The 20,255-nt window shown below is 43.8% G+C and overlaps 1 protein-coding gene across 1 annotated transcript; it reads right to left on the bottom strand.

Annotated features, from left to right (window-relative positions):
• Positions 1–1,174: 1,174 nt before the first annotated feature.
• On the bottom strand, positions 1,175–19,794 carry LOC102692382 (myosin-7). Its single transcript, XM_069188003.1, has 39 exons — positions 19,734–19,794; positions 19,280–19,325; positions 18,377–18,586; positions 17,538–17,681; positions 17,029–17,185; positions 16,902–16,929; positions 16,275–16,380; positions 15,840–15,932; positions 15,620–15,683; positions 15,198–15,296; positions 15,009–15,112; positions 14,502–14,640; positions 14,044–14,162; positions 13,454–13,603; positions 12,658–12,828; positions 12,064–12,373; positions 11,494–11,570; positions 10,404–10,609; positions 10,198–10,321; positions 9,976–10,112; positions 9,630–9,885; positions 9,166–9,408; positions 8,894–9,070; positions 8,620–8,765; positions 8,449–8,539; positions 7,978–8,367; positions 7,742–7,868; positions 7,542–7,660; positions 7,256–7,452; positions 6,591–6,774; positions 6,321–6,486; positions 6,082–6,206; positions 5,614–5,922; positions 5,293–5,496; positions 4,914–5,210; positions 4,691–4,795; positions 4,352–4,447; positions 4,109–4,243; positions 1,175–1,307 (listed from the first exon to the last, which is right to left on the bottom strand). The coding sequence occupies exons 3-39, from the start codon at positions 18,575–18,577 to the stop codon at positions 1,287–1,289; spliced, it is 5,817 nt and encodes a 1,938-aa protein (XP_069044104.1). The 5' UTR covers positions 18,578–18,586; positions 19,280–19,325; positions 19,734–19,794; the 3' UTR covers positions 1,175–1,286.
• Positions 19,795–20,255: the final 461 nt, after the last annotated feature.

The raw sequence follows: 20,255 nt of genomic DNA, 5'->3' as shown, positions 1-20,255 counted from the left end.
TTAAAAGGGTATTTTAAAGCATTGCCTTACACTTTACACTTTATATACTAGTCATTGTATACAGACCTCAAATAACTCTTTCAATAGCTCACATATCGCTCCCTTCATTCATCTTGAAACATCTAATGTGAATTTAAAAAGCTTTTTCTTTCATTTCACTTTATGCCACATTTGTAACCCTGTATAGGATGATCTTCAGTTGTGCATGCAAGTCTTGAAGGTGATGTTCTATCAAACAATAAAATAACCTAGCTTTTGAGATCAAATCTGTGGCAGTAGCAGTAGCAGTTCGTAAGGGAAGGCAATTTCCTAAGATTCCTCTCTTTAAGCACCACTTACCACTGCCTCTTACCATTACCTTACACCACTGCTTAACAAGGGAAAAAGGCTTGCTAATTACTGGAATGGATTTTTTATTTTCAGATTCAGTGATTTACACACTAAAATGAGCAGTGGAAAAGATTAATTGTCACAGGTGCACTACTTCTGTATATTTAGGCTCCATAATGACATAAATATATAAGTCAATTCACATAATAATAATAATAAGAAGAAGAATAAGAATAATTATAATTGCTTACACTTATATAGCGCTTTTCTGGACACTCCACTCAAAGCGCTTTACAGGTAATGGGGATCCCCTCCACCACCACCAGTTTGAAGCCCCACCTGGATGATGCGACAGCAGCCATAGTGTGCCAGAACGCTCACCACACACCGGGTATCAGTGGGGAGGAGGGCAGAGTGATGAAGCCAATTCATTACAGCAATTGGTAGCAAAAACTATAAGTACAGTACATTATCATCCTAAACTTAAGTTTTAAGGGGATTCTGACCTGTTCAGGCGGAGGAATCTTCAGAAACACTTTAAACTAACTTATGCTTGCTGTCCACCAGTACTATAGACATAAAAGTCTTCAGTCACATGTTTTCTACTATGTTAGGCAGTAACATAGAGAAACTCAACTATTTAATGTGATCAAGTCAATGAACCCAAGCTCTGATCAGCACCCACAAGTTCAGTTCAAAGTTGTTTTTACATTAATAAAACCTACAAATATTTATTCCAGTATATATTGTACAGGTTTATATCTGAACAAGACTGTGAAACCAAAGACAGACCCTGTCTGTAATATCTCCTATCTGTCAAAGCAGGAAGCACAGAAAAGAGGTGTTTGATTTGAAACTGATTTTATTCTACAGAATTAGAGGAAGGGCAGAGAGAAAGCAGAGGTAGACTAAAGCACAGCAGACTAGAGGTTTTCAGAAAGGTCCTTCTGAGAGCTTCACTCTTCATCAAGCCCTTTCTGTCAGAGAGAGAGGGAGATGACAGAGAGAGACAGAGAGAGGAGAGAAAAGACCTGGTGAGTGTTTGGATACCATGTAGCTGCTGTTATTACCAGAAGAACTAAGGGAGTTAATCGGCTCTGCACTGTGTTAGAGCTGCGTCTGGGCTCAGTTAGTGTTTAGGAGCTGGGAGGCATGACAACATGTCATTAACAACTATTAATGTCATATTAGGTAATTAACAAAGAGCTGTGTATCTCGTAAGATGAAAGTACGTACTAAATTCAGACTCGTAAATCTTACATTTATTATATAAATTAAAACAAATAATTTTAATAAAACAAATGTGGATTTTCTTGGCTCACTGCTAATAACTATTATTACTATACCTACCATATTTAGCAGCACCAAGAAACATTCTTCATGTAAAATAATTGCTTGGATAATAATGTACTGTTTACTTCTGCCATTTTGAAAGCCCAGACCAGTTATTGGGTTGAAAGTGCACAAACTCACAACACCTCAACTGTCACCCTCTTCTGACATTGCCAAATCGCAAGTCAAGAACTGAAGAGGGAACTGCACTTTCCACTCTATTGCCCAGTTCAAGATGTCTTCATCTTCATCTCTTCACATGTTCTTTGATAATCGAAACTTAAACTTCTCCATTAATATATCTCAGAAGGTATTAAATATATTGGTATTCTACTGAGAAATGTTAGAATGACTCCATCTCATGGCAAAAGGTATAACTGTCATGTCAGTACTAATGGGTTAACAGTACAAGCAACATAGACAGTTTCAGCAAAGAGGTTAAAAAGTCCTAGAGATGCTGTTGTCTGTTAAAAATAATTACTTGAGTATAATTCCTTCAGACATTAATAATCCTTATACATAACTTATTCACACATACAGTGCCTTGCGAAAGTATTCGGCCCCCTTGAACTTTTCAACCTTTTGCCACATTTCAGGCTTCAAACATAAAGATATACATTTTTTATTTTATGTGAAGAATCACCAACAAGTGGGACACAATTGTGAAGTGGAACGAAATCTATTGGATTTTTGAAACTTTTTTAACTAATAAAAAAATGAAAAGTGGGGCGTGCAAAATTATTCGGCCCCCTTGCGTTAATACTTTGTAGAGCCACCTTTTGCTGCGATTACAGCTGCAAGTCGCTTGGGGTATGTCTCTATCAGTTTTGCACATCAAGAGACTGAAATTCTTGCCCATTCTTCCTTGTAAAACAGCTCGAGCTCAGTGAGGTTGGATGGAGAGCGTTTGTGAACAGCAGTTTTCAGCTCTTTCCACAGATTCTCGATTGGATTCAGGTCTGGACTTTGACTTGGCCATTCAAACACCTGGATACGTTTATTTGTGAACCATTCCTTTGTAGATTTTGCTGTATGTTTGGGATCATTGTCTTGTTGGAAGATAAATCTCCGTCCCAGTTTCAGGTCTTTTGCAGACTCCAACAGGTTTTCATCCAGAATGGTCCTGTATTTGGCTGCATCCATCTTCCCCTCAATTTTAACCATCTTCCCTGTCCCTGCTGAAGAAAAGCAGGCCCAAACCATGATGCTGCCACCACCATGTTTGACAGTGGGGATGGTGTGTTGAGGGTGATGAGCTGTGTTGCTTTTACGCCAAACATATCGTTTTGCATTGTGGCCAAAAAGTTCGATTTTGGTTTCATCTGACCAGAGCACCTTCTTCCACATGTTTGGGGTGTCTCCCAGGTGGCTTGTGGCAAACTTTAGACGAGACTTTTTATGGATATCTTTGAGAAATGGCTTTCTTCTTGCCACTCTTCCATAAAGGCCAGATTTGTGCAGTGTAAGACTGATTGTTGTCCTATGGACAGACTCTCCCACCTCAGCTGTAGTTCTCTGCAGTTCATCCAGAGTGATCATGGGCCTCTTGGCTGCATTTCTGATCAGTCTTCTCCTTGTCTGAGCTGAAAGTTTAGAGGGACGGCCAGGTCTTGGTAGATTTGCAGTGGTCTGATACTCCTTCCATTTCAAGATGATCGCTTGCACAGTGCTCCTTGGGATGTTTGAAGCTTGGGAAATCATTTTGTATCCAAATCCGGCTTTAGACTTCTCCACAACAGTATTACGGACCTGCCTGGTGTGTTCCTTGGTCTTCATGATGCTCTCTGCGCTTTCAACAGAACCTTGAGACTATCACAGAGCAGGTGCATTTATACAGAGACTTGATTACACACAGGTGGATTCTATTTATCACCATCAGTCATTTAGGACAACATTGGATCATTCAGAGATCCTCGCTGAACTTCTGGAGTGAGTTTGCTGCACTGAAAGTAAAGGGGCCGAATAATTTTGCACGCCCCACTTTTCATTTTTTTATTAGTTAAAAAAGTTTCAAAAATCCAATAGATTTCGTTCCACTTCACAATTGTGTCCCACTTGTTGGTGATTCTTCACATAAAATAAAAAATTTATATCTTTATGTTTGAAGCCTGAAATGTGGCAAAAGGTTGAAAAGTTCAAGGGGGCCGAATACTTTCGCAAGGCACTGTATACTGTACATGGGTATATTCATAGATTATTTGTCTCTTACATAGGTTTTTAGTTTCACTACCATTTTCTTTATTGTAAAGCTGTGCTTTACTTTTGAATTATAACATTTTGATCAGATAAATACTTCAAAATATCAGTGAAAGGTAGTACAATGCAGAAACAGAAGAAAAACTTGGGACGCAGTGAATTTTCAGTGCAAACTGGTGCACAAAGTAGTGTGGTATCAGGCTGTGGTACAGAGCACAGTGGTGAGCTCTCAGGCGCTGGGGTCACTGACCTTGGAGCCCACTTCACGGGTCTTGGCGCGCAGCTTGTTGACCTGGGACTCCGCAATGTCAGCCCTCTCCTCGGCTTCGTCCAGCTCGTGCTGCAGCTTGCGGAACTTGCCCAGGTTGGTGTTGGCCTGCTCCTCCTGACAAAGACAGACACACACCAGCACAGCTGGGCGTCAGCCCTGAGACTCAGGATGAAACACTGAGGCCTGTGTGTCGGAGTGGGGATGGTGTTGTCAGATACTTACAGCCTCCTCAGCAGCTCTCTTGTAGGATTTCACCTTCAGCTGCAGTTTGTCCACCAGCTCCTGCAGGCGGGCCATATTCTTACGGTCCTCCTCCGTCTGTGCAGACACAGGGGCAGTCAGACATAGGACGAGTGTTACTCAGGACACACAGCACTGTCACCACACATACAGGACCCACACATGTAGAATCATGCACTCAGGACACGCAGACACTGGACAGCCACTCACAGACGCAAGATAGACGCACACAGACCCATGCCAGTCACACACACAGACACAGGACTGTGACACACAGACACAGGACATTACACACAGATAGAAGGAAAGAACAGGAGATACCTGGTAGGTGAGCTCCTTGAGGCGTCTCTCGTATTTCCTCATTCCCTTCACGGACTCTACAGTTTTTCTTTGTTCAGCCTCCAACTCGTTCTCCAGCTCCCTCACCTGCAGAGACATTGAATGAAAACTGTTACCAGCTCAAGCTAGTCTCTTCTCCTCAATGTGACTCCAGAGCTGATCTGCACACACACTCAGGCAGTGGCACAATCTGTCAGACACTCACGCGGGCCTCCAGCTTCTGGACTTGCTTCTTGCCGCCCTTCATGGCGATCTGCTCCGCCTCGTCCAGACGGTGCTGCAGGTCCTTGATGGTCTGCTCCATGTTCTTCTTCATGCGCTCCAGGTGAGCGCTGGTGTCCTGCTCCTTCTTCAGCTCCTCTGCCATCATGGCAGCGTCAGTGATGGCCTTCTTGGCCTTTTCCTCTGCGTTCCTGCACTCCTGCACAGCCTCCTCCACCTCCGTCTGCAGCTGGGATGTATCAGCCTCCAGCTTCTTCTTCTGGTTAATCAGGCTGGTGTTCTGCCACAGGGAAAGAGGGGTGAGCGTGAGGCTCTACACTTGGAGCCCACACTGTGGGGAAGAGCCTGGAGGATGACAGTACCTGGGAGTGCAGCAGCTGCACCCTCTCGCTGACGTCCAGCAGCTCCTGCTCCGCCAGCTTGCGGGCTCTCTCTGTCTGCTCCACCACCGAGCGCAGCTCCTCCAGCTCCGCCTGCAGCAGGTTGTTGCGTCTCTCCACAATGGCGATGTTCTCCTTCAGGTCATCGTTGACACGGAGGGAGTCGTCCAGCTGCAGCTGAGCATCCTGGGGGGGGAAAGAGCTCAGATTAATGACATTACTTTACTAGTATTCTGTGACTGCAGAATAAAATGAAATTTTACATCTGAGATGAATTTCAGTAATGAAAGTAAAGGTTGTCACCTTCAGATGGGAGTGCAGGCTCTTCAGCTGTTTCTGGGCTTCTGCCGCCAGCCTGTTGGCCTGGCTGAGCTGGATCTCCATCTCATTGAGGTCTCCCTCCATCTTCTTCTTTATTCTCAAGGCCTCGTTCCTGCTGCGGGTCTCTGCCTCCAGGGAGGTCTGCAGCGAGTCCACCACCCTCTGGTGGTTCCTCTTCGCCTGCTCCATCTCCTCGTCCTTCTCAGACAGCTTGCGCTCAATATCGGCCTTGATCTGGTTAAACTCCAGCTGGGCTCTCAGGATCTTTCCTTCCTCGTGCTCCAGAGAGGCCTGTCAAGAACAACAGAGGGTCTTGTGACAGAATTCACTGATTAAGGCAACATCTATCGATTGGGTGAATGTATAATGAAGGACTTGGTGTATCAGGGTGTAGACACGATGTCTTTCACATGTAATTTGCATAGTCCACACTGAGAGTCAGTCCCTCACCTCTGCCTCCTCTAGAGCAGCTTGGATCTCACTCTTCTCCTGCTCCAGCTGCTTCCTGGCTTTCTCCAGTTCATGGATGGTCTTGCCTCCCTCACCAAGTTGCTCGGTCAGGTCAGAAATTTCCTCTGGGAATCAGGAGGTCAAGAGATATGTCAGCATCTTTATGGATTCCATTCTGATAGGAAACACAGGTTTATTCACCCCCAACATGTCTGTGAAGAGCACATAGCACGTCTCACCTTGCAGGTTCTTGTTCTCCCTCTTCAGAGTCTCTAGGTGCTCCAGAGACTCCTCATAAGCGTTCTTCAGCTTGAAGAGCTCAGTGCTGAGTGACCTGGCCTCCTTCTGGGAGCTCTCCAGCTCACTCTGTGACTCTTCAAACTTCTGCTTCCACTCACTCAGGATCTGGGGGGATCAGAACAGACCATTGGAAGCACATTGAACACAGGGGCTTCAGAGAGGCTCATTGAGGTCTCCCTCAGATCACTCAGACTCATGTCCAGTGGTACCTTGTCAAAGTTCCTCTGCTTCTTGTCCAGAGCCGCAGCAGCTGCATTAGACCTCTCCAGATCCACCATCAGATCTTCGATCTCATTCTGCAGACGGTGTTTGGTCTTCTCCAGGGAGGAACATTTAGCGTTCACAGCCTCCACGGCCTCCTCTGCATCCTGCAGCCTCTGAGCCAGCTTCTTCCTGGGAAGGAGGAAGGCAGACAATGGAATGATTGAGGCAAGAGGAGCTCCTTAAGCCACAGGCTCAAACACTTCTTCACTTACCACACGCACAGTCGTACAGTCTGCAAACAGACAAACTTTTTGTTCGTCTTATATTCTAATTTAAACATAACGCAAACAAAAAGCTTATCTGTTAGAAGAAATGAAACAGCACCTTTTAAACTGCAACTACATGTATAGTATGAAATCTACACATATCTAACTTTGCAAAGGATATAAATGGATATAAAGGACACAAATACAAAGATAAGAAGTAGGTATTGGACAGTCTAATTTAAACATAACGCAAACAAAAAACTTATATTTCAGGAGAAGAAATGAAACAGCACCTTTAAACTGCAACTAAATATTTAGTATCAATTCACACTTCTACACATTTTAAATTTTAGAAAGGATACAAACGCAAAGATAAGAAGTAGGTATTGGACATCAGTCCTTACTTTGCATCCTCCAGCTCCTCTGTCCTCTGGATGGCGTCAGTCTCGTATTTGGTTCTCCACTGAGCCACTTCAGCATTGGCCTTGGACAGACTGCGCTGCAGCTCAGCCTTGGCCTCCTGCTCCTCCTCATACTGCTCCCTCAGCAGGTCTGCATCATGGCGAGCAGACTGCGTTGCGTGGGCCAGGGCATTCTTCGCCTGAGGACACAGAAACACACAGAGGACATCAGAGTCTGGGCACAGAGTCCTGCCTTAACACACTATGGGAAAAATAGCCAAGTAATTACCTTGACTTCCTCTTCCAGTTGTCTCTTGAGGTCCTCAATCTGCTGGGTGTAGGACTGCTTGCCTCTAGTCAGCTGGGAGACTAGAGACTCCTTCTCTTCCAGCTGCCTGGACAGCTCCCCTAGTATGACAACACAGTGGATAAGAAACTGGACTGTTTCAAGGACTGTCTTCAAAATTAATATTCAATGAACATGCCTACCATTCTCAGTCTGCAACTTGGCTTTCTGCATAGTAAAGTCATTGATAGCACGCTGGCTTTCTTCAGACTTGGTCCGGTACTCATTCATCTGGTCTTCCAGAGTCCTGCACATCTTTTCCAAATTAGTCTGAAAGAGGCAAAAGAACTCGCATGTATGTATTGATGCCTCCAGTCAACCTGGAATAGTCCTATAAGTGACTGACTTCCTTCCACATTTAACTGAGTCCCCAGTTTACCTTGGTCTTGACGATCTGCTCCATGTTGGAGACCACATCATCCAGCTCCAGCCTGAGCTCGCTCTTCTCCTTCTCCAGCTTCTGCTTCACCCTCTGCAGGTTGTCTATCTGCTCGCTAAGGTCTGCCACACTGTCGGCATGTTTCTTCCTCAGTGTGGAGGCTGTGGCCTCATGCTGCAGAGTGGCCTCTTCCAGGTCTCTGCGCAGCTTCAGGAACTCAGCCTCCCTCTTCTTGTTCATCTCGATCTGGGCAGAAGTGGCCCCTCCAGCCTCCTCCAGCCTCTCGCTGATCTCCTCCAGCTCCCGGGACAAGTCTGCCCGCTGCTTCTCCACCTTGGCCCGGGCAGCTCTCTCAGCCTCCAGCTCCTCCTCCAGCTCCTCGATGCGAGCCTGGAACAGGGAGAATACAAGCTCATATTTCAGCTCTTGATAATGAGCTACAGCCTCACTGAAACTAGAACATGAAGTCACCTGAAGTTCCTTCAGTTTCTTCTGGAGCTGAGCTGCCAGGACCTGTTCATCCTCTATTTTGCTGTTCAGGTGGCTGATCTCAAAGTCTTTCCTGACAAAAACAGTAGTATGGCTCATTAAATCATCTTTCTGCAAAATAACCAGATTTAGAAGATTTTTGTTTACTCTTACTTCTTAAGCCTCTCCTCCAGTTGCTGCTTGTCATTCTCCAAGTCCATCACACACTCCTGGGTCAACTTTAAGTCTCCCTCCAGCTTTCTCTTGACTCTTTCAAGGTCCATTCTTATCTTCTTCTCCTGTTCCAGGGACCCTTCAAGCTGATAAAATAAATCACAAGAACCATCTCAATAAAGATCTTATATTGTACAGTGTTTATGAGTCAGCAATTCCTGTTCCTCTGTATGTTGTAAAACAGAGTTATATCAAGTAAATCTGAGTGACTCACATCGTCGACTTGCTGCTCCAGCTTGGCCTTGGCTTTGGTCAGCGTGTTCACTTTGTCCTCCTCACTCTGCAGGTCATCCAGAGTTTGCTGGTGAGCCTCCTGCAGAGCCTTCTTCTCCTTGGTCAGCTTGGCAATGATCTCATCCAGACCTGCCATTTCTTCAGTCAGGTTCTTCACCTGTTAGCACAGAGCAGGGACTCAGCAGACTGTGGGACAGACACTCAGACAGAAGAGCAACAGGCAGACACACTGAGAGAGTGCTGCAGGCTGACCTTGTTCTCAGTGGCATGCTTCTCCTTCTCCACTTTGGCCAAGGTGAGCTCCAGATCATCAATGTCCTTCTTCAGCTCAGAGCACTCGTCCTCCAGTTTTCTCTTCTTGGCAGTCAGCTCTGCGTTCATCTCCTCCTCATCCTCCAGCCTCTCTGTCAGCTCCTTCGCTTTGGCCTCCAGCTGGATCTTGTTCTTAATCAGCTGGTCACACCGTTCCTCAGCATCACAAAGATTATCTTGTTCCTGTAAAGAAGTTCACCAATTGAGTTACTGTATATGATGAACAGGTGTAGCATTTTTCCACCAGTACATTTCTGATTTTCAACTATAGGTTTAAAACATGAATAAGTTAAATACAGCTTGAAGATAGAGTGTTGTGCACACAACCACCCATCCACGAATAACTGTCAGAACCCACTTAATTGTTATGGTAAAATATAAACTAAATATTGGTGTGAACTCACAGCCTGAACTTGCAGCTGCAGATCATTCTTCTCTTGGAGAAGAGAGACCATCTTCTCTTCCAGCTCCTTCCTGCGGGCCTCAGATTTGGCGTAGGCCTCTTTGAGCTTCAGGAACTCCTCCTTCATGTTGGCCATCTCCTTCTCAGCTTCAGCAGATCTTAGCAAAGGTTTGATCTTGAAGAAGAGCTTCATCCAGGGCCAATTCTTCACACTCATGAAGGCTCGGACGTTCCACTGGATCACGAGCAGGGCATCTCTTCAAGGAACAAATGCAACATTGGTAAAAGGATAAAATGTAATTGTAAGGCTAATATAGAGTGTGTTCATGAAACATTGGCATCCTTACCTGCGCTCTACGATCTTCTGGTACTCAATTCTTGAGAGAAGACCACGGGACCTGGCCTGGATAGCAGTGATGATGAGAGACAAGCGGTCATCTCTCATCTCCTCCAGCTGACCCAGCAACCCAGCCTTGAAGAACACCTGACAGAGGCAGAAAGGAAAACGTATGTCTTGTCTCTGCAAATACATCTCTAAATGATATTTTGCATAACTTGTTGGCCCTTACCTTAGTGTGTCCAAATCTGTACTGTTGGCAGTCAATGTCCAGGGACCCCAGCAGTTTTTCTGCTCCCTTCTTGCTGTCTATGAACTGGCCTTCAGGGATGGCAGAGGGGTTCAGGATGCGGTATCTGTGAAGGCAGCAGACACATCTTTAGAAGGCATTCGAAGGCTATATTAGGAGATATTAGTCCTGGATAGAGTGACTCCTACCTCTGTTTGAAGTCCCCGTACAGGATCCTGTTGGGGAAACCCTTTCTGCAGATCCTGATGCCTTCCAGCACACCATTACAGCGCAGCTGGTGCATTACCAGAGGATTCTCCATGGCTCCTGGAGTCTTAGTCTCATTGGGGATGATACAGCGCACAAAGTGAGGGTGGGTGGACCTCAGGTTTGTCATCAGCTTGTTCAGGTTCTCCTGTGAGAATGGGCATAAATAAAATTAAATTAAATTACACAGGTGAATCACAAAGGCAAAGAATGGATCCCAAGCACAATTGTTTCAAAGAGTTACAATTTCAGTTGCATTTCATAAGTGTGTATTGTTCAGTACACAGAATACAGTGCCTATGGGAAGTCATCAAACCCTTTCCATTATAACACATTTGGTGACCAAACAGCCTAAAAATCAAGGCACTTAAATCAGACTTTTTGACCACATTGTAACACACAGGAATACTATGTGAAAAACAAATGCCTTAACATTCTGAAAAGTGTATTCAGCATGTAAAAGACACTATAAAGGACCATGAGAAAATTGATATTGCATTTTTCTTAAAGAAAAGAGCTTGAAATTTCAGGAATTGTAAAGAAAATGAGCATCCACAACAACTGTAGCACACACAAGCCACTGTATTTATGTAGCTGTTACTTACCTTTTAATTTATGAAATTTGAATATTTTGGCTGAGAATTTAAAACAAAATGCATTATTTTAAAAGTACTGTAAGTTTCTATAAAATATGATACCAATAAATTGTTCAGTTTTCCATTTTATGTGATATAATAATCAATTATTTCCCAAAAGGATCATAATTGAAAGAAATCTTAAGCAGATGATAGCTAAAGTGATGGAATGCAATGAATTGTCCTGAAGAATAGATCTACTTTATTGTTTGAATAATTGGGTTGGCAGGTTACCTGTTGGAAGTGTATAAAAACTCCTGAAGACCTCTGATATCACTTTCATGAGTTACACAGGAGTGGCTCTTGGGCCCTCCTCCCTGTTGCATCATGAAGAGTGGTCAATGGCCAGTGACACAGGCATGGGCCCGAGGAATCAGAGAGGCTCTAGGTCACTCACCCTGTGGAGAGCTGACACAGTCTGGAAGGACGAACCCTTCTTCTTTCCTCCTCCTTTGCCTTTGCCCCCTTCTTGTGCTGCTCAATAAGAGAAGAAGGTTCATGTCTCTCTTTGCACCACCAGATCTGTGGCTGGATCCACAGTGTAAGAATCAACAAAGCACCAGCAGTGTCTATACTGCTGTATTACAACATAAACAAAAAATTCTGGACAGATTCAGCTTGGGAAACCAATCATTCTTTCATTTATTTGCCATTTGTTGTTACTATAAGAACTGAGAATGTGTTTAATGAATACCCGCAGAAAGTTTTAAACCGTATAACAAAATTAAAAGCACTTGAATTGACCACATTTACTGGGAAAAAAAAATCTTCTTTTTTATTTCTACAGGTATGTTAAAATTAATTGCGATTTTTTGCGATTGATTTCTGTCTTCTGAATAAATGATTTGTCATTGTACTATATATATATTTTTGGTCACATTTTGAAAACAATGCCCTGGAATTCAATTTAATTAAATTAAAAACAGATCACACTTTATTTTAAAAATGACAAAATAAGAGTTCCTACCTGAGTCACTACTAGCATAATTAGCGAACAGGATGCTGAGCAGCTTGAGAGAAGACTTCTGGTACAGCCCCACCACCGTCTCATTCAGGGGGTCCTTGTTCTTCACCAGCCAACCATTGATGTTGTAGTCCACAGTGCCAGCGTAGTGAACCAGGGCAAAATGGGCCTCTGGTTTCCCCTTGACAATCCTGGGCTTCTGGAAGTTTGCTGATTTGCCAAGATGGTTGTCGTACAGCTTGGCTTTGAAGGTAGTATCACTGGCCTTGGGGAACATGCACTCCTCTTCAAGGATGGACATGATACCCATGGGCTGGAATGAGAGATAGACTACAGATGGCAAAGATGCTAGAGCATTTCAGGAGAGCAAACACTGACACCAGTGCTACAGTAACATGACCCACAATAGAGCAGCAATACTCTGTGAGGAACTGACAGCCATACAGAGTATCTACATAAAGTGTGTAGTGCTGGATCTGCAGTAGGCTACCTTGTTTCATAGACACTCAAGACTCAGATGACTCTCTTCTTTGTGTTGCTGTGTTCACCACCTGTGTGAACCTGCAGTGCCTCTGTGCTCTCATGTGACTGACAAACCTTCTCAATGAGGTCAATGCAGGCCTGCAGGTCCATGCCGAAGTCAATGAACTCCCATTCGATCCCCTCCTTCTTGTACTCCTCCTGCTCCAGCACAAACATGTGGTGGTTGAAGAACTGCTGCAGCTTCTCGTTGGTGAAGTTGATGCACAGCTGCTCAAATGTGTTGAACTGCAAGAGACAATGGGAATCCTGGTGTTATTAGGGGTCAATAAAATAAAATGGAATTTAAGGGTGAGATTGAGTGAGATTATGCTGTACAAAGTCAACAGTCTTTGCGTTGCTGACACTGGGAGAGTTCAGACTTGTCATTGTTACAGGAGGCTTTTTCAAATGGTAGCATTTGCTTGATATTAATTCCATAACTCAGTGACAAGAAAAAAAACATTTTTATTTTAAGCTGTAATTGTTTCCTCTAGAACCTTTCAATTTTAGCCCTTTGCAGGAAATGTTCAAGAAACACACCTACATTTTCTAAATCCATGTTGATTAATTCCTAGAATCCTATTTGCTGTATAGATAGTCCTCTTGTTCAGTCCTAATTATTGCTTTCAGACTTTCACTGTTTTGACTTCTGTCACTTTTTATTGATGGGTGGTACTTAAGTCAACAGGTATCACCTCACTCCTGAGTGACTCCTGGAAGGGTTTACTACTAGACAATGAACAACCTCTAATGTTGTAACGACAAGTACAGTCGGCAGAATACCACAAGGCCCTTTAAGAGCTTTTAGTACCTGTAACACTTCTCCTCTTCTATGTTAATATTTATTATAGACCTTTGTCTTTCCCTTCACCTCAAAGATCTCGAACCCAGCAATGTCCAGCACACCGATGAAGTACTGGCGAGGCTGCTTGGTCTCCAGGGACTGGTTGATTCTCACCACCATCCACAGGAACATCCTCTCATACACTGCCTTGGACAGGGCACCAACGGCGTAGTTCACCTGTAGGCCGAGAGAAAGGAAGGCAAGGCTGTTCAGTCAATAAGTCATCAAACCAATGTTCAGATTGACAGGTCAACGAGAGGTAGGTAAACTGCTGTATTTTGTTTATAGAAAATTATTGGGATATTAAATTTAAGCCATTGTCAAATGTCTCAGCTTCGGCAGTAACAACTTGTATTAATTGTAAGGTACATCTTCATTTTCTTGTTTTTTATGTGGGGAAGTTTTACTTCCATTTAGTCCCATTTTAACATTATTTTCTTATATGTTACTTTTATTTGGAAGATAACTGTTTATTTGGAAACACTTTAGTTCCATATGTGGAGTAGACAGGACAAAACTGTTGTTGAGCTACCCCATGTCAATCCTTTGGTAGATATCAACAGCTCCTTACTCATTCTGGATCAGTTTGTTGGTGTTTATGCTCTTCTGAGTCTCACCTGCTGGACATTCTGCCCCTTGGTCACCCATTCATTCCCTACTTTCACCCTGGGGTGACACAGACCCTTGATGAGATCAGCAGAGTTCAGACCCATCAGATAGGCAGACTTGTCAGCATCTGGAATAGATTTAAACTAGATTAGTTTATATTCATGTTTTAGACATTAATTAATCATATTAATAATTAATAATCACATTAATTATAGGGCTTTGACAAGGCTGACACCCAAACCAAAAACAACCCACTGAACATATACAGTGATTTTTACATGCAGGAGACAGACTGCTCACACAAATGTTTCAGGGATAAATATAATCAGATTTTGTCAATCAGTAATCTTCCACTTTGACCTGGTATTTGAGTGAAGAAACAGGCTTATTGGCGAATAAACTGTTTGATGTTTGTAAGCATCCCTAGACAGTGTAATGAAAGGTGGCTCAGTGCAGCCAGGCCTACCCTCAGTGCCATCAGACTCTGCCTGTTCCTCTCGCTGCTTCTGCTTGAACTTCATGTTGCCGTAGTGCATGATGGCTCCAGTCAGCTTATAGATGCTGTTTTTCTCTTCCTGAGTGAAGCCCAGCACATCAAAGGCGCTCTGCAGGACAGGAGAGAATGATTCAATCCATTATGCTACTGAGCGCACTTAACCAGAGAGTGAACAAAGTGTCATTGAGAGCTCTTTAGCCTGAAGGTGTATTTATTATAATTCTTACACTTATGTAGCACTTTTCTGGACACTCCACTCAAAGCGCTTGGTAATGAGGACTGGTGAGTACACTCACCACACACCAGCTCTCATTTTAGTATTTCCATTTCTATACTTTGGAATTAGGACCCACACAGCCCGCAGGGTGAGCACCCCCTACTGCCCCCACTAACACCTCTTCCAGCAGAAACCTTTTCCCAGGATGTCTCCCATCCAATATTTATTCCTCCTCAGAGCCATTTAGTCTGGTCACTCACGTCTGTGGCCATCAGCTCATCAGCATCATCAATGGACGCCACTGTGGTCTCTCCTTGGGAGATGAAGGCATAGTCATAGGGGTTGTTGGTGATGAGCAGCATCTCTAGAGAAGAGAAAACCCAAGTGTCAGTCCAGGTGCTGGTGAGTCTCTGCAATTCACGCTCTAGAGAACAGACTGCAGTACTGACCCAGCAGCTCTGGCTTCTTCTGGGACAGGATCTGGTAGAAGATGTGATAGTCTCTCTCAGCCTTGAGCTGGAAGGTCACACGAGACTTCTCCAGCAGATCTGTAAAGATCAACACAAGACACTACTTAGAACAAACACTTAACATCTCACAAATACAGTCCCAAATAGAAATCTGGTCCATCCATCCATTTTCTAACCACCAGATTACAATTAACCTACCAGCACGTCTTGGCGCGTTGAAATGGGAGAAAACCAGAGCACTCAGAGAAAACCCATTAAAACACAAAAGGAAAAACATAAAAACTCCACGCTGACCACACCCCAGGAATTGAACCCAGGGTCCCACTGTAGTGAGGCAGCAATGCTTAACACTGCACCACAGTGCCACGCTAAAGTAAGCTTATTTTTAGAGAATTTCTCACATGTCTCAATGTCAGCAGATGCAAGTTTTCCAGTGGTCCCAAAGTGAATTCGGATGAATTTGCCCTAAAAAGAGAGAGACAAGAGAAGTCAGCTCTAATATCAACTACACTTACGAGTCGGTACTGCTTTGTTGAGCTGGGATGTCATTTCAGCACTGCAAAAAGATGAATGTTTTTTACACCAGTCTCCTGATCTTCAGGCAGCAGAGGGGTTACTCACAAATCGCGAGGAGTTGTCGTTCCTCGCAGTCTTGGCATTGCCAAAGGCCTCCAGGGCTGGGTTGGCCTGGATGATTTGATCCTCCAGGGTGCCCTGAGATGGAGTATAGGGTCATGGTGAGCAGACATATGGACTTCTCTATGGACCTATGGAGTCATTAGTTTCCAATACTTCCAATACTTCACACTCCAAACAAATAATGGTACACCCTTATTTTTAATCCCACGTTCCTTTTGAACTACAATGACAGCACAATTGCAAGACCGAAAACTCAGATTGAGAAAGTGGCAGCTGAGGAAGCTAAATGTTTTTGGTCCAGATAATCTAGGCCAACTCCCTCTGTGATAATAATACATTTCTAGTGTTGAGGTCATCCTTACAGCTCCCTACTCACTCCTTCACTTCTACTGCTACTGCAGCAGGATCCGGACCCACCTTGTTAGCCGCTGCCGAGTCCTTCTTCCCGCCCACAGCCGCAATGCTGGCAAAGTACTGAATGACCCTCTTGGTGTTCACAGTCTTCCCAGCACCGGATTCTCCACTGGGGACACCGACACAGGCAAGACAAGATGAGGGATGCTCATTCACACTGAAACACTCCAGTCTCATCATCGCTCCAGACATATTTGCAACTATACACAGCACTCTCAACAGCAGAGAAACTTCAGAAAACAGAAATACTAATCATGTAAATACTTTTTATGTTCTTATGTTCTTTAGCTTTTGAACAGAAGCTAAAAAATGTGAAAGGATAACATAAATGTTTTATTTTGTGAGTCGTATGACTTAACATAGATTCATACATTAACATATATGTACATACATTCTGATAAATGTTTTAATTTCTATTGTTTATGGAACTTGTGTCTGCTTGTTTACATATCAGCTGGCCTGAAAAGAGTGTCATTAGAGTCCTGTGTGGCACTGTTCATGCTTCTGGATAGGCAGACATATAGCCATGTACAAGTTTATCTGGGATCGAATTGTGGCTTTTTGACTGGAAGACAAGGGGACACAGACCATTTTTCTACAAAGCATAAAGAATCAAGGGCACAGACTTACGTGATGAGGATGGACTGGTTTTCTCTGTCTGAAAGATGAAGAGTAATATGATTTGATGCAGAAGCAGCAGTAATGTTTTAAAATGGTACTATGTAATGTGACGAGATTTCATGTGCGGTGTGTTTACCTGTCAGCATGTACTGATAGGCGTTGTCAGAGATGGAGAAGATGTGGGGAGGAGCTTCAGTCCTCTTCTTGCCTCTGTAGGCATTGACCACCTCTGCATTGTACACAGGCAGCCACTTGTAGGGGTTGACAGTGACGCAGAACAGCCCAGAGTAGGTCTGCAAGACAGAAGCAGCACCCAGGGGATTACACAGGCTCTACAATCCTAGCTTAAAGTACTACATTCTGCAACTGCGCTGTGTCTTCGTAAGAGGAGGAATCAAGTACCGTATGTGTAACAAATTTATAACAACCTGCAGTTGTGGAGAGTGGTTTCAATTAATTGGAATTTGTTCTTCACTTTTTTAGGTAGAACAAACTTGAACTGAAAAAAATGTTTGTTTAAAAGACATTAATATGAAGAAACGCTGCAGCTGTGGTCTGGAGGTTAAAATTGAAGTTGACATGAGCTGTGGTGATCAGAACTTTCTGTTCTTTGCTGGGTATAGTGGGTTAGCGAACTTTACTCACGTAGATCATCCAGGCTGCGTAACGCTCTTTGAGGTTAAACAGCACAGCGGGCTCGTGCAGGAAGGTGAACATGGCCATGTCTTCAATTTTATCAAACTTGGGCGGGTTCTGAGGGTGTATATCACACTCCTTCACTGTCACTGTCTGGAGAAACAACGGACACAGACGCATGACGTACCACTCTGATGAACTTATTTAAACACTGTACTTATAAATATACCTGGCTAATCTGAAAAAAGTATTTTATTAGATTTTAACTTCACTCAGATCTAACAAAGTCATTGTGTATCTATCCCTAAAGTGCTAAAAGAGTGCAGAGTGGTTGCAGTTGTGTGTATGTACAGTGTACCCAGTAAGAGTCTGTACAAGTGTGTGTGTGTATAGTGTCTCCAGTAACAGTCTCTACAGGTGTGTGTATACAGTGTCTCAAGTAACAGTCTGTACAGGTGTGTGTATACAGTGTGTCCAGTAAGAGTCTGTACAGGTGTGTGTGTGTATATATATACAGTGTGTCCAGTAAGAGTCTGTACAGGTGTGTGTGTATACAGTGTGTCCACTAAGAGTCTGTACAGGTCTATGTATACAGTGTCTCCAGTAAGCGTCTTTATAGGTGTGTGCACACATACAGAGCGAAACCATTTCAGTCTGACAAACTTGCCCCACCCTGTGTTTATGGTTACCATCATTTCAACAGTAAAATTAACTTTTAAATAGATAAATTGTAAAAAGTATGTACTGTATGTACTAGGACCAGGTGACACATTGTGTGCCTCAGCCATGAGTCTAAGGCTGCCTTGCCAGTGGTCTCAGTCTCAAAGACACTTATTGGTGGGTCTCACCTTGCCTTTCTCTGTCTCAACGGTGACTTTGTCCCCATCGCGACTGACGATCGACCCCTTCACAAACTCCTCCACAACGTCTGGTACGAAGCACTCCTTCTTCATGTCGAAGGGGCGAGTCTGCGCCTCCAGACGCTCCCTGTCTGATTTGCGGAGGTAGGGGGCAGCAGCCCCAAACTCCGCCATATGTGCATCTCCCATTGTTGTAAACTACAGAGTGAAAGTTAGAGAGACCCTCCTCATTTCAGGGAAGTGTCAGGTTTCATCCAAATCCTCAGACATCTGCACTGACTGATCTATGAAAAGGTACCTCAGATGTTAAATATCTGGACTGCAAACAGCTACAAGATTATGAAAGCAAGCAGAATTTTGACAGTTAGGTAAGGTGTGTCTTCGAAAGAACGTAAGCTGTAAAAAAGAATACGTATCGTCATACGTACTGTATGCCCCAATCCTCTTGGTCTCATGGAGATTGTCCTAAATTTTTAAATTGACAGTCTTTAAGCTACAAGAATTTAAAATCTGGTTGAAAAACAACAGAGGAAGCAACACTTGATTTTGGTCATTTTTCATCCAGCCAAAAAGTTTTTCCAGATTTCAGAACAGGATGTTTCCAGTGGGGGTTTGCACATCACTCTCTGTTCTCTCAGAAAACATAGACAGCAAACATTGTTTTAGTACAGGATTTTAAACTACATTTCTTTCAGTGGGTGACTATTGCCTTGTTGGTCATAGTGGTCTACTAATGTTAGTATGAGGCAGTTAACTTTAATGACCAAGCACCAAGAGTTACAAAGGGGAGAGCTTTTAGCATGAAAATAAATGGGTTACATGGTCATGGGCTACAGGGAAATGGCTCATCAGCTTCCAATCCAGAGTATTTTAAATGAAATAATAGCTTACCTGTGTTGTGCAGCCCTGTAGAGAAGATCAGCTGAGGTTCCTGACCCTGTGAACACACACAGACAGTGAGTCTGAAAACTTGAATATTCCCCTTTCCCCCTGCTTTTAGCGGTTCTACCCTTCCCAAACGTCCCCAGCAGATGGCAGCACAGAAAACCTTTGCCTCAGAACCAACCTTTCTGCTCACTGACGCCTGGATGTTAAAGAGCTGAGTGTGGGAAAGGCTGGGAGCAAAGAGGTTAGAAACCTCTAGATGTTTTCAATGGCACAACCAAGTATTTGTAATCCTACAGCAGATGTATAAGGTATTTTCAAACTCCTCTGTGCTAGCGTGACACTGCCACAGCAGAGAAAATAGGAGGTAATGGCTCACAGCGAAGCAGTGTATCTTCACTGTGAGGCAGAGTGACCCCCTTCTTCCCTTCGCACACAGTAACAGCCCCCCAGAGCTTACCTTCAGATGCTACAGTAACCTCTCTTTGTCCAGTCCCCACTTCTCTTTATAAAGGGATCGAGCCTCCCAAATTTGGAGGTGGCATCTGAGCAAGAAGGAATGCCATTGTGTCTGTATTCGAGGGGAGGTGGGGGTGGGGGTGTGCCTGTGTGTTGTATGTGGCATGTGCATGAGAGCTGGGGAGAGGGGAGCACAACAGAGAAAGCAGAAAGGAGGGAGCCTTATCAGTGCCAGGGTTTTCTTCAGTCCTTATAAGGAATTCCCCACAGTGAGGTAGCTTCAGATTAGCACGGAAACACTACTGGGTACAGAAGGCCGCATGAGCTTTAACTTAAGACACATTGACGTTCACAAAGCAAAGATGGAATAAATCAGGTAAATCTTGGGATTTTGACAAAAAAAAGGTGCTTGGTCAACCCCATATAACGCTTAAGAAAAGCTGAGTTTCAGAAAACATTTTTTTACAGGTATGCAGTGTCTGTCAGATGCTAGAATGTATTAAATAAACAGCTCAACAAATAA

Source organism: Lepisosteus oculatus, chromosome 4 (assembly GCF_040954835.1).
Source record: "Lepisosteus oculatus isolate fLepOcu1 chromosome 4, fLepOcu1.hap2, whole genome shotgun sequence".
Classification (NCBI taxonomy): Eukaryota; Metazoa; Chordata; class Actinopteri; order Semionotiformes; family Lepisosteidae; genus Lepisosteus; species Lepisosteus oculatus.
Note: the sequence above shows the minus strand (reverse complement) of the source record. Positions and strands in the feature narration are given on the sequence as shown.